General features: G+C 49.4%; 3 protein-coding genes across 3 annotated transcripts; all 3 read left to right on the top strand.

Annotated features, from left to right (window-relative positions):
• Positions 1 to 5,277: 5,277 nt before the first annotated feature.
• MIND_00815000 (MFS general substrate transporter) lies at positions 5,278 to 7,355 on the top strand (the record flags this gene model as incomplete). The annotated part of the gene is made up of 10 exons (XM_037364824.1): positions 5,278 to 5,434; positions 5,482 to 5,498; positions 5,547 to 5,816; positions 5,901 to 6,119; positions 6,166 to 6,535; positions 6,581 to 6,705; positions 6,757 to 6,918; positions 6,971 to 7,022; positions 7,077 to 7,119; positions 7,172 to 7,355. The coding sequence occupies 10 exons, from the start codon at positions 5,278 to 5,280 to the stop codon at positions 7,353 to 7,355; spliced, it is 1,599 nt and encodes a 532-aa protein (XP_037218066.1).
• A 1,157-nt stretch (positions 7,356 to 8,512) lies between these two features.
• MIND_00814900 (uncharacterized protein) lies at positions 8,513 to 9,155 on the top strand (the record flags this gene model as incomplete). The annotated part of the gene is made up of 3 exons (XM_037364823.1): positions 8,513 to 8,781; positions 8,842 to 8,986; positions 9,048 to 9,155. The coding sequence occupies 3 exons, from the start codon at positions 8,513 to 8,515 to the stop codon at positions 9,153 to 9,155; spliced, it is 522 nt and encodes a 173-aa protein (XP_037218065.1).
• A 1,828-nt stretch (positions 9,156 to 10,983) lies between these two features.
• On the top strand, positions 10,984 to 11,538 carry MIND_00814800 (uncharacterized protein; the record flags this gene model as incomplete). The annotated part of the gene is made up of 1 exon (XM_037364822.1): positions 10,984 to 11,538. The coding sequence occupies one exon, from the start codon at positions 10,984 to 10,986 to the stop codon at positions 11,536 to 11,538; it is 555 nt and encodes a 184-aa protein (XP_037218064.1).
• Positions 11,539 to 13,309: the final 1,771 nt, after the last annotated feature.

Here is a 13,309-nt window from a genome sequence, read left to right as displayed (position 1 = left end):
GAACTTCCTCTTCCGGCCTTCTCAGCAGAGTCAGCACACGATTCAATCGTCTCGAGCGCATCGACCTGCGCATACGGACTATCCAGCGCCGGCAACGACGCCCTCAGGCTGGACTACGACGATGTCCAATGTGTCAGATGCATGATGCAGCCGCCCAAGTGGACCTGGAACGATTGTATTTTGGCAGATAAGTGTTCACGGATATTGTCATGCGAGTTTTGCAAACAAGAGTATTCATTTGTGAGGTATTTCACCTGATATGGCGCAAGCTTTGCTAACGAAGTTTGTATGTAGTGCTTCCCGATTCAAGTTGCGTCATTGAATGCCAGTGGAGTGCAAGTTTCACAACAAGGGACTCCAGCACAAGCGCCGCAAGGAATGGAGAATCCTTCTTCAGTCGGCGGTGCATACCCCACAATTGCCAGCGGTGAGGACTGGTATAGACTGGACGAACCGAATGTCGTGGTCGAACATGAAATTCACAAGCTGGACCGTGACGTTGACTCGGAGTATCGCAAGGATGCCACCGCATCCCGTTTTCTCAGTGCCTGTACGAGTCATTCTCCATCATCGGCGGTAAATTGGACAAGCTGCGGTGGACCTGAATCTGCCGATCATACGGCGGTTGAGATAATGCAGACTCAGATGAATTTCCCTATCGGATATACTCCCCATGATCAAACTAGTTGGTTCAGGTTGCCGTCAGACGGCTCGGGACAGCTTCAACCTGAGATGCTTGCCAATGGATTGTAAGGAGACTCTCAGTTTTAGTTGTACCACCGTGCTAACTGGCACCGTGACTTCTCCAGTGCCATCGGAGAGCCGGTGCTAGCACTGCTACCCACCTTCGTGTATGATTTGTATTGGTAAGTGCCATCTCTAAAAGTTCTTTTCTCAGTCTTATAACTTTCAAAAGTTTTATAGACAAATACTCGAAAAGCAAGATCATACAATGGGAAAATAAAAATCAAATCATTGAACTGGATCACAAGAAACTTGCCAAGGCTCTCGAGGAGACCTGCTTTTTCGGCTCCGCCGTGGGTCCTATCGGTCGTCTCTATCGACATTTCCAAGTCAGTGATAAGTTGCCAGTATCAAAGTAGCAAGTTAATAACTCTTCTCTTCATTCAGGCATACGGCTTCAAGATGGCAGCCGCAAAAACAAGTGCAGGAAACTTGATACCAACATGGAGCGAGTCGTCCGCATTCATTTCGGTGCACAAAACCTAACGACAGTATTGTAGCGCATCCAGTCTTCAATCGAGACTACCCGCGTCATAAGCTTAAAGCTGTAGCATAGCAGAAGGCAACAAATGCAGAAATCCTCTTGCAAGGGCACCAGCCAATTGAACTACAGCTGTTTTCAAAATAGTTGGCCACGGCCCGATTTTTCGTCACACATCAAAATCTGCACAAAATTGGTGGTCCGAGATTGTGGAGGCTTGTTCTCACTCAAAACCATGTATTCCTCTGTAAATTTTAGCATATTTGGAATCTACTTGACGAAATGGACCCAACGGTGTGGCCTACATGAGGAGATAGTACCCAGATATGACTGATCTCTTGCCTCACCTGATTTTCAGCGTGGTTTTTTCCATTCCTCTATAACACAATAGCTTTTGACTTAGAAAAGACAGATATATGGTTTATTAGTGAGTATGAAGCTTCTGCAAATGATTGTGAACCGTAGGCTGGCCTTATCTAGTCTCCACGAACAGCTCTGCTGTCCCTCCTCTTGACCTTGATCCATTTCGGCACCTTTCTCACCTGTCTATGGCCGCCAACATTCTCGGAGCTCTCAATTCACACCCTAAAATCTCCTGGTTTGTCGTTTGGGCTGCCAGCCACCCTGCTTTTGGAGAATACAAGTATTTGGTCCAAGCATTGATATCCGTCAAACCTCCTCAATTGCGAGACAGAATGCTCATGTAGATGGCCATTAGGCCACACCGTTGGGTCCGGCTCGTCGAGTAGATTCGGAATATGCTAAAATTTACAGAGGAATACATGGTTTTGAGTGAGAACAAGCCTCCACAATCTCGGACCACCAATTTTGTGCAAATTTTGATGTGTGACCACCTATAGTGCACCCTAATACCCTCTAGTTAGAGGGATAGAGGGGGGTACTCTCTCCCTCTAACTAGAGGGGGTTGAGCCAGTAGCGGGCACCCCCGCTAAATATGGCTACCAAGACGTGTCTTGGTAGCGGGGAAAGAAGCCCCGGAGGCTCAGGCTGCCATCACCCTCCCGGCTGCCTCCCTGCCCCCGCCCACTGTGCGCGCTGCCCGCCGCTGCCCCCATGGCCTTGGCATCGTCGTAACGAACGTGACTTGTGTCACCGATCGTTGATTGACATTGCCGATCGCCGCCCGCTGTCGTCGGCCCTGTCGTCGGCCGTCCCCGCTGCTGTCAAATACCCCGCCGTCACTGTCAAATAGTCCGCCGTCGTCGTCCTCGACATTGTCCTCAATGGTGAGCTCAATTCTTCATCAATTCAAATGAAATAAATTGATATCTGACAAAACTTAATGATCGCAACATGATGGTGGTGTCATTGATGTCATCTACTGATCCCGCCCTCCCCCGACGCCTGCCCGACGTGCCCGACATGCCTCCCGACCCCTCTACCCCCAAAAATGAAAAAGTTGCAGAATGTTGGGAAAATGATCCCAGTACAAACCGCTACTTAATATCTTTGTTCGTTCAAGAGATATTCATAAAACTCATTAACTCAATATTGTTGTTAACTCAATCATTAATGTTGTTAACTCAATTCAACTGCACAATGGCTAGGGCTTGAATCTAAACATTGGTGGGCTTGAAACTATTACTAGTCAGCCTTTCTTCATGAGGTTTCCATCTGTAAAATGGTCCAATTAGGTCTATATGACCCCATCATTGGAAAATGATCCATCCCAACTTAGAGTGTATCTTCAAATATACTCAGTGGAAATGGGTAATATGGAGCTCACCTTGAAGGTAATATCCTAGGGAAATACAATCTACAGTATCAAGCTAAGAAGTCATTGTATACCCATTGTATGTAGGATCAATTGTATGTTTTACCCAAGACATGGAACAAATGACTGATATCTTTATGATTACTAGATGGATAATCCTGATCTAACTTTATCCTTGTAGGGCATATGGATATAAGTGATTCTATGGATTTATAGCCTCACAGCCTCAGCAGACAACCCTGAATTACAGGGGCTCTAGGGTACATCCTATCATAAGCTGTAGGGCAGATATAGGGAAGGTTAGAGGGTTTTCTGGAAGGTGTGAAGATCCATAACAACTGCCCTTGAGGATCTGTCTCTACACCTCTAAGTACCAGAACTATAGATGTACTAGATTGAGTATAGATAACACTGATTACAACATTGCACAACATCTGGTATAGCTATGGCAGCAGTTGAAGCTCTGTTAAGGTTAATTTGAAGTCCCCTAACAGCCTATACCAATTTCTTAGATCATACTTGAAATTTATTTTGAGCAAGTGTTTTGGTGCGGACAGTCCCTTTCACTGCTAGTATCCCAACCCTACCTTCTGGTGTAACCACTGACATACTTGATTACAACACATATATAGAGGTAAGACTCATTCCAGATATCTAAATATACTTCTCTACCATATCTAAACCATAGAACAAACCCCCTAGGAGTGGAATCTTCCATATAGCATTGTGTGACATCAGTCACTTCTGAAGAGTACAGCCTAACCTTCCCCAAGACTGCTGTTAAAGACTAATGTAGCTATGCTGAATGATTAATGCAAGGCCCTCTACAGCCCAATGCCTTCCAATAGCTTATCTGTGACCAGATCCTTGAGTAATATGGGTATGCCACCTGTGACACCTGAAGGAGTGACATATGAGTTTCTGGAATTCACCTAACATGATAAGCTATTTTTGGATAGAAAACTGTTCCTTGAAGTTCTCTGATACTTCTAACCCATTCCCCTATAGAATCTGGTAAAGTTTGAATGCTTCAAGGCCTATATAGCAAATTTGCTATGGACAATTTTATATAGAATATAGAGCTGTAGTAAAGATATTGAGGTCATTAGAGTACTACAAGCATGGGTCAGCACCATATATATTCAGCTCATTTGGAAATATGAAGTACTGACTGACATAGTCAGGTATCACACAAGGATACCTAATGCTTGATCATGAGCCTATCTTTAGATCACCACTTCTTAGACTAGATGGAGTCATTTGAGAGCCTTAGAAGAATTAAGGAACACTGAGATCAAAGAGATCAATGAAGAATTGAGAGAGATATGGTGAAATTCAGACAATTGAGTTAACAACATTAATGATTGAGTTAATGACAATATTGAGTTAATGAGTTTTATTAATATCTCTTAAACGAATGAAGATATTGATTAGCGGTTTGTACTGGGACGGTTTTCGTGACATTCCGCAACTTTTCCATTTTTGGGTCCGGAGGTGTTGGGGGGCGCGTCGGGTGCGTCGGGCAGGCATCGGGGGAGGGCGGGATCAGTGGATGGCAATGATGACACCGCCATTGTGTTGTGATCATCAAGTTTGATCAGAAATTAATTTATTTGATGGAAAATGATAAAGAATTGGGCTCACCATCGAGGGCAACGTCGAGGACGACGTCGGCGGACTATTTGACAGTGGCGGCGGGGTGCCTGACACCGGCGGGCAAGAAGCTCCGCGGCCGACGACAGCGGGCGGCGATCGGCGACGTCAATCAGCGATCGGTGACATAAGTCACGATCGTGACGACGACGCCGAGGCCATGGGGGCGGCGGCGGGCAGCGCACACAGTAGGCGGGGGGCGGGGAGGCAGCCGGGAGGGTGATGGCAGCCTCCGGGCCTCTTTCCCCGCTACCAAGACCCCCCTTGGTAGCCATATTTAGCGGGGGTGCCCGCGACTGGCTTAACCCCCTCTAGTTAGAGGGAGAGAGTACCCCCCTCTATCCCTCTAACTAGAGGGTATTAGGGTGCACTATAGGTGTGTGTGACGAAAAATCGGGCCATGGCCAACTATTTTGAAAACAGCTGTAATTTTTGCCAGTGCCAGGGTTTGGAGTATATTCAAACGAAAAGGCTCCCGAAATAGTACTTTATCGCGCTCTAGTGTAAGGACTGCACATCCGACCTAGAGTCTATGTAACAAACTATGTCTGCTGAGCACTGAGCGGGCGTCCGAGTTCGGTGACTACGGCGATCAAACGTCGCACCTGCCTTGTCAGCAGCCTCCACCTCAAAACGGCGTCCCTCCACTCGCCGTTGCTCCACCATGTCCTCCTACTTCCCCGCCCCCGACGCAGACGATGATCCTCTTACGAATGCAGCCGATGAGGTGGACATGGACTCGCGCACGCGGCTTGACAAGACCATCGACAAAATTGGAATGGGTAGTTACCAGTGGACGTTGTTATGTCTTTGTGGCTTCGGTGCGTGCTCAATCTTAGGACTGGTACGCCGTGCTAATGCCTGCTAGGCTGGATGGCGGACAACGTACGAAGTTTTCTTGTCGGGAAGGACTGCATTTGAAGAGAATGACAGATGTGGCTCCAGGCTGTTGCTATTATTCTGCCACGCGTCCAGCAGCACTACTCTGTTCCAGACAGCCAAATAGGCATCCTTTCATCGTCCATGTTTGCTGGGATGATGATAGGTGCCGTTGGCTGGGGCACAGGTTCTGACTTGCTCGGTAGAAGTACGGCGTTCAATGCGACGCTTTTCTTCACTGCCCTCTTCGGCATTCTCTCCTCCTTCGCCTACTCTTTCCCCTCGCTTTGTCTCCTGCTGTTCTTACTAGGCAGCGCGGTCGGGGTGAGTCGTCTCGCTTATCGAAGACGCCATTTCCTGCCAAATGACGCGTCTTTTGCTCCTTCTAAGCCACTAACCCTGTTCTAGGGCTCTATGCCGACCGACGGCACGCTTCTTCTCGAACACATGCCGCAGCACAAGCTTTACCTCGTCACTGCCCTGTCCTTCTTCTTCTCTTTGGGCTCGGTATTAGCGGCAGTCGTTGCCCTAATACTCGTCCCATCCAATTCATGCATATCGACCACGGTTTGCGACCCTGCTCTCAACAATGGATGGAGGCACCTTCTGACCGCACTGGGCGTCATTGTACGTCTTTTCATTTCACCTGAATCGTTCAACCTATCACAATCAGACACTTGCAATGTTCCTAGCTCGTATCGTCTTCTTCCGTCTGCACGAATCTCCGCGCTACCTTGTTCACGCGGGTCGTCCAGAGCAAGCACTCGAAACACTTCAACTTATCGCCCGCTTCAACGGCTCGTCAACACTTGCTGGCGAGCTCAAGTTGGCCGACGTTGACGATACTGCGGTCGTTATTGACGACGGGGTTCCCGATGGTTACGAGTCCATAGCTAGCGATCCCGCAGAGCCCAGGAGTAAAGAGACGCGCTACTTCGCATCTTGGGCTCAGAGGTGGTTAGCTCGCTTCCGCATGGTGCTCATTCCGCAATGGAGGCGGACGACGCTGCTGGTTTGGGGTGCTTGGTGTGGGATGGCACTTGGTAGGCGGTCTTGTAATGAGAAAACTCGTTTTGACCTCATGCTAGCATACACGATGTTCAACGTTTTCCTCCCGAAACTGCTTGAATCAGATGGTGGCGGAGACAAATCCATCTCGGACAGTTTATGGGATGTGCTTGTCTTTACACTCGGAGGGTGTCCCGGTGCTTTGGTATGTTTTTATTGCTCAGATTCTTCTCCCTGCTCACCATCATACATGTAGCTTGGGGCACGTCTTATTCTGACCCCGCTAGGTCGACGTTGGTCCCTCGCCAGCAGCACCCTCGTCACCGCTGGCTTCTGCATCTTGTTTATTTTTGCGCAAAGTGCAGGTAGCGTTTGGGCCACACGTATTAGTGCCATTGGAATCGGGCTAGCCAGTACGGTGAGTTGCCAGCCTTCCTGTCTTGATACGATGACAATCTGACTTTATGCAGACAATGTGGGCTGTACTTTATGGCTGGACACCAGAGATATTCGCGACCCAAGGTCCGTGGCTCTGTCTCATTATTTGGAGCAGAAGATGACTGAAACATTCTCCAGTACGAGGCACGGCTTGCGGAATCGCATCGGCCCTCTCTCGCGTGTATGTCTTTCTGCCCTTTCATTTGTCCGCTTCATCTCATATTCTTGCACAGTGGCGGCATCATCGCGCCTCTCATTGGCGGTTTGCTCCTCTTGTTCAGCCGGGCCGCGCCGGTTTATGCGAGTATGCTAGTGTTTGTGATCGCCGCAGTCTGTGTACTTGGTCTAGCAGAAGATGAAGGAGAGGGCGGCAAGGCGAAAGGAGGACACACGCGCGGGGCAGGGCTGATGCATTGATTAACGAGTCATGGAGGACCAAGCTCTGCCCAGGTAGGGCTCGACGCGATGTTGGATGTCAAACTACAACCCACTGCTGGCGCTTTTGGCCAGCGGTTTGATAGATGGGATATTAGACGGTAGAGGTGACAATCTGTCTCGATCTATAGCGCTGTTTCAAGATTTGGAATAGATTCTATTGGCTTCTATGAACTGGAAACATGGAATGGAGCTCTTGGGCAGCTCCCAACGAAAGTGTAAGACTATCAATGTGTAACTTCCATGAGTGGGCCAGGAGGGAGAATGGGCCTTGTGTCAAGTGGCTGCCCCGGTTCGTCGACGATCCCCCCACCAATATCAGCATCGCTAAACATTTTGTCAACCAAAACCTACACGCATATATCTTAGCTACTACAAGGCCGTGAACCGATTAAAGCCCAACAAAAGCGCAGAAAATCAAGACGTACAATGCTGATGATATCGAGAACGGCAAGGATGGCTAGGGTTTCTGACTAGTCAAGAAACCTACTCTTATTCCACCACCAACGTCAACAACCATAAATATGTCGCCATTGCCGGCCTCAGAAAATTATGGCCCGTTGAATCTAACAACCAGAGAGTCCAGGTTCTTGAATACTTATTGGCAGCCTGCGATTCCTGCTCATACTGCAGTCGACCACACCAAATATCCCTCAGACAAGATGACCGACTCGGACTCTTGCTCACATGGCCCGCTCCCACTTACTACATCGAGCGAACATCGCGAACTCAAACCCGCGTATATTTCGAGTCGGATTGTCATCAACCAAGTTGGGACTTGAAATCTATTGAAAAATAGTGCTCTAGAGCCAGTGTGTACTCATACATCGGTTATCAGGATGGGACAAACCAGATTTACAACTTACAGTTACCTACTGCGAACCGTCGTCCAGTCATTTACTCCGGGTCGGATCGTTCAGGGCCAGCCGTGTTTTGACCGCGATCGCCAGCGCTCCCGCCGAAAACGGATACTGAGTGAGTTGCCTAACCTGGTATGAGCCTGGAGATTTGATCCTAAATTGTATAGAAAGTGCAGTGTTCTTTCTGCACGATGTGTTCTATCTCTCAGAGTGTTTAAAACACGAGCGGGCCTTCTTGGTGCTTGTACAGCAGCCCCCTCTCACTCTTCCTCTGGCGCCATGGACACGCAGAGCCCAACTGTGCAGATATGGTCCACCCTTGCGCTCGCCGCGCTTTCCCTCATCCCTCACCATGCCCTCCGGGTTACAGCGGTTGTGATCTGCTCGCTGATCTGTTTGGCGCATACTAGTATCGTGGCCATCAGGCGCCCCGCGCGCATCTTGGCGGGGAGCGCAGCCGTCCTGGATGGCGTCGAACAGGCTATCGCGGAGGCGATGTGCGGGAGCCATCGACTGGTCTTTCTGGAAGAGAGCTTGGAGCTGCTCCGGTGGGCTTCCCTCTCTAAAGTGTGCCCACCGTTGTCCTGATTAGCGGTTTGCAATCACAGGCTCAGACGCGCTCTATCGCTCTACCGATCGTCCCTGCTCACCACCCACCCGACGCGGCCGCTCTCCTGGATGGCGTATATCGCACTGTGGAGCCAGATATCGCGGCTAATGGCAGCGGCTCAGCGCATCTCTTTGGGCGTGCAGGTGGGCCATCGCTCTGTCTTGGTTCTTCAGCATTTACTAGAAAGCTAATCATTACGTGCAGCTGCGCATTGAAACAAGTCGCGCGGACGCATACGCCGAGCGGATCAACTCGTCCCTGACGCTGCTCGGCCCAGGCCAGCCTGAGCGTGCTGCGATTGCGACTGTATAATAAGTACCGTGACGGACTTGAAAATTTTATGTGGTGGACAAAGGACATTTGAGGTACTGCGGCTTCCGGCGACATCATCTTCGCCCAATGACTTCATATTCAGAGAATTGCTCCATCCCCACAGAAGATATGTTAGAAATTTATAATTTTTTTAATTTAATTTTTTTAGGGTGTGTCCGGGGACTGGGACCCCTCCCTCTCGGACCCTTGCATGAAGCTTGATATTTATCTCAGATATGCAAGTCCCGTCATTCTGTTATCTCTTTGTATTCCCTTAAAAAATTTCCCTGCTGTGAATAAATTGTTCAACCAGGTGATCGTGTTTCGGCCGGGCACGGCCCGGCGTTGAAGTGATCCGTCGGCACTGGCGGGAGCATGACCGTGACGGTGACACGACGCGGTTTGTCCTTCTTCGATGACTATGTAGACAAGTTAAGACAACTATATCGATGTCCTTTGTTGTCTGTCTCAATGCGATGCCAAAATCACGCGCATCACGTTGACCACAGGGCTCTGCGTTGCTTGAACTCAAACTCGACAGTTCATCGACATGCAGTGGCATCACACTCGGAGGTTTGGGTCTAGGTCTTATTCGTTGCCTGTGTTGCGGGCCGCGCTGACGAACATAGGGTATGCAGTTCCTCCGGCAAGTATGCATATGCCCTGCGCCGCCCGGCGGCATCTTATTATGCCCGCTCACTTCACAGGCGGTGCCTGTTGCGATAACCTTTCCGCTCCGTGATCCGCAACGTTTTCTTCCGCCAGCCGTGGGTGGCGAGGCTGTGCCGGCACCGCACCGCATTCTTCCGGCCTTTTGCGCTGACATGGACAATGACAGATGGATTGCGTTGGCGTGCGAGCTGCCATGTGCTTGGCAATGTCAATGGCTGACTGATGCGCCCTTGTTCCAAGTCGGGCACAAAGGCACTGGAGCGTGGGCGGAGCTAGGGAGCGGGTGGGGCTGATGCCTGACTCCAGTGGTGTGGGAGGGACGAGCTGGAGCCTCGACTGGAGGTGGGAATGCAGAACGGCTGCTTCCAAGGACCGTGGTCGCGCACATTGTGATCATCATCCCGCCGGCGGGCGCTCGTGGTCGCTCGACGACGACGGCGCTGGGCGTGGGAGATGGATACCGGGTCCCGGCACCGGCAGTGAAGTCCCGCCGTCGGGGACAATCGAACTTATCTGCAAGCGAACAAGGTCCGGCGTCGTGCGAGCAAGCAAATGTCCGGTGTCTGTTACCCTTTGCGTTGTGGGTCCCCGTTCCCCATAATAGCCCCACAGGTTAAGTGCCAATTTATAGCTAATGTTGGTGTGCAGAGCTTCCAGATCGGCAGACGGCGTTCTTTGCTCAATTCAAGGAGGAAGATTGCGCCGACGCTTCTTCATTCAACTCGGCTCCCGACACAGCCAAGCAATGCGGCGCGTCGGTGCGGGGCGGTGCAAATGTATGTGACGGGTCGGTGATGGGCATGTGGGATGACGTCGTGTGTGATTGCACTTTTCTCTTCCTCTCGCTATGACCTCTGCTGGCTTTTTGCGGCACATAATCAGCGCGCAGCTCGACAGTGAACTGATACCGACTCATAGTACTTCCCCTGGCCCCTTAGACGACGTTGCGGACCCGATACCACGCAGCCGATCTACGGGTGACATTTGATGTGACAGCACGGCGCGCACAGCATGCGCCCCCTTCTCTTCGCACACAGCTCACACCGCCTCGGGCCCGTTAACAGCTATAAGTTCTACACAGAACGACTCACCCGCTAGTCATCCCACGTCGACCCCTTCCAGAAAACCACCCCCTACCCTATTCTATAAACACCGGATGTCCGCAGCCCCTTACACCTACCCTCCGTTCGACGCGTACACCATGGAGGGGTACTACGCCTCCCAACAGGGCCACTACGCACACAGCTCTGCGGGTTCTTCCCCGCCCTCCCCATCACACCAGCCCCTCAGCGGCCCCGTCCGGACACACCCGGCGATCGCCCGGGCCCGTCCGACGCCGTACGATCTCGACGGCCCGACCGCGCCGCGCAACTACGTCTCGCCCTCGCCCACCTCCCGCAAGGCCGTCCCCGCCTTCTTCGCCGCGCGCCGGCCCGGGCTCCCCGCCGGCATCAGCGACGAGGAGGAGGACGAGCTGACAGAGGAGCCGCCCGCAGCGAATGCGACGGACCAGGAGAAGATCGAGTACAAGCGCCGCCAGAACACACTCGCCGCCCGCCGCTCCCGGAAACGCAAGGTCATGCACCAGCAGGCCCTCGAGGACGCTGTTGAGCGCCTCACGAGGGAGAAGGAGGTGTGGCGCACCCGCGCGCTCATGCTCTCCAATCTGCTCCGCAGCCATGGCATCACCTGCCCCGAGTTCCTCGAGTAAACATCGATTCCTGCTCTCCTCTATTCTCAACTCCAATCGCCAATCGCTTGAAGAAGAATCCATCTGAAGAAGAAATCCTTTTGAGTCCCTTTTGGACTGGTGTTGTAAACGGATACGGACAACCATGTTAAACACCGTCATCCGCCCCCGACACGTGTGCGGCCGTCCGACATGTGCGTTTCTACTGTTTTTTTAAAAAGAATTTTACTTACGCGTTATAACAGACTTCGGTTATCCGATATGTTAAAGCAGCGACGGCCGGCATGGAGGCTGCTGGAAGCAACGCAGCCCTGTACTACCTCATTCCCTGCCACGACGGTGCGCACCGCATCGCGCCAGGATTCTGGCCGGCCTATACTACTAGCATAGCATTCCCTGGTCCGGAGAGGCTGAATAATTTCCCGGAATTTGTATATTCTACTGCTATGTACGAGTATAAGTGAAATATAAGGGTCCGTCAAATTTGTTGGTCATTGAGGGCCAAATAGTGCTGGCCAAAATTATATTATAATTGATCAAATATTGAATATATTCAGAATATTATAAATATATTATGTGCTTGGCTGATCACTTATTATGTTTGGATATATTATATCACAGAATAATCAAATATAGTTATGTAGACAATGAAAGCCATTTTCCCAGTCAGTGTGCTTACCAATAGTACTAATCATAGTCTGATTTAGACCTACTTCTGCTAAGTGTTATATATTATCCATTATATATAGTGTTTCCATCCAACAATACAAATATATTCATATATAACCTAGTAATCTGGAACATGAACTCTCAGGAGTTATCGCCATCTGGCAAACCCGCCTTTACATAGCCATTCCTTGGTAAAGATACCAATTGACACTGTTTTTGTTAAGCAGACATTAAGTATTTAATGTCTGCTTGAGGCCACAGAATACTATAGTATTTTGTTCAATTTTATAGGCCAGTGATCTGTGACACCTGTGGCAGAGATGTGTAACTCAGTCAATAACCAACTTTGATGTGGCCTCCTGCCTTATATGGTAGGTCTGCATGCCATAGGCAGAGAAAATTCAAAAATTATTATTTTGGACTGGGTTGGGACCAAAGAAACTTGTTGTGATCTGTGACTGGGAGAAAAATTTCAGGCAAAAATTTCAATGTGACCATGACATGATGAATTGATCCAAATAGCATAGTAGGTGTTCCATAGATACACTTCAACCAGGAATAGTTGAATACTTGAGTATAATTGAATATTCCTAGGCGGTAATATAATGTCTTTATAATATATTATATTATATTCAGGTATATTAATATTTAATGTCTGCACTGGTATCATATTATATCCATACTATCTGGAATATATTCAATATTTATTCAAAGATACTTATTTATACTCTGACAAGAGTTCAAGCAGTGAATAAAAGCTACAGAAATATGCAGAGTGACTGGGAGAGGATCCAAAGAGAAGAAACTCTAAGGGTCTGCCTGCTAGGTAGCTGACTATATACTGCTTATCCATAGCTGTCGTTGTCAGGCATAGAAGGCTTGGGCAGCCTTACAGGCCAGGTCCCAGGGCAACTGTCAGGAGGGTGTTGACCAATTCATGATAACGTGAGCAAGAAGTTGGGTTAGACTGAAATCGGAACTGGACCGGACGTCTCTGGGGGTGAAGAGCATGTATTATATCAAATCTATCAAGGGATATGTATTACTCAATCATAATTAACTATATTTATAACATATTCATATTTTGCAACTGAATATGATTATACTAAACTACAAATATATT

Source organism: Mycena indigotica, assembly GCF_014461135.1.
Source record: "Mycena indigotica strain 171206Taipei chromosome Unknown Mind.scaff0007, whole genome shotgun sequence".
Lineage (NCBI taxonomy): Eukaryota > Fungi > Basidiomycota > Agaricomycetes > Agaricales > Mycenaceae > Mycena > Mycena indigotica.
The sequence above is the reverse complement of the archived record's forward strand: the minus strand, read 5'-3'. Positions and strand labels throughout refer to the sequence as shown.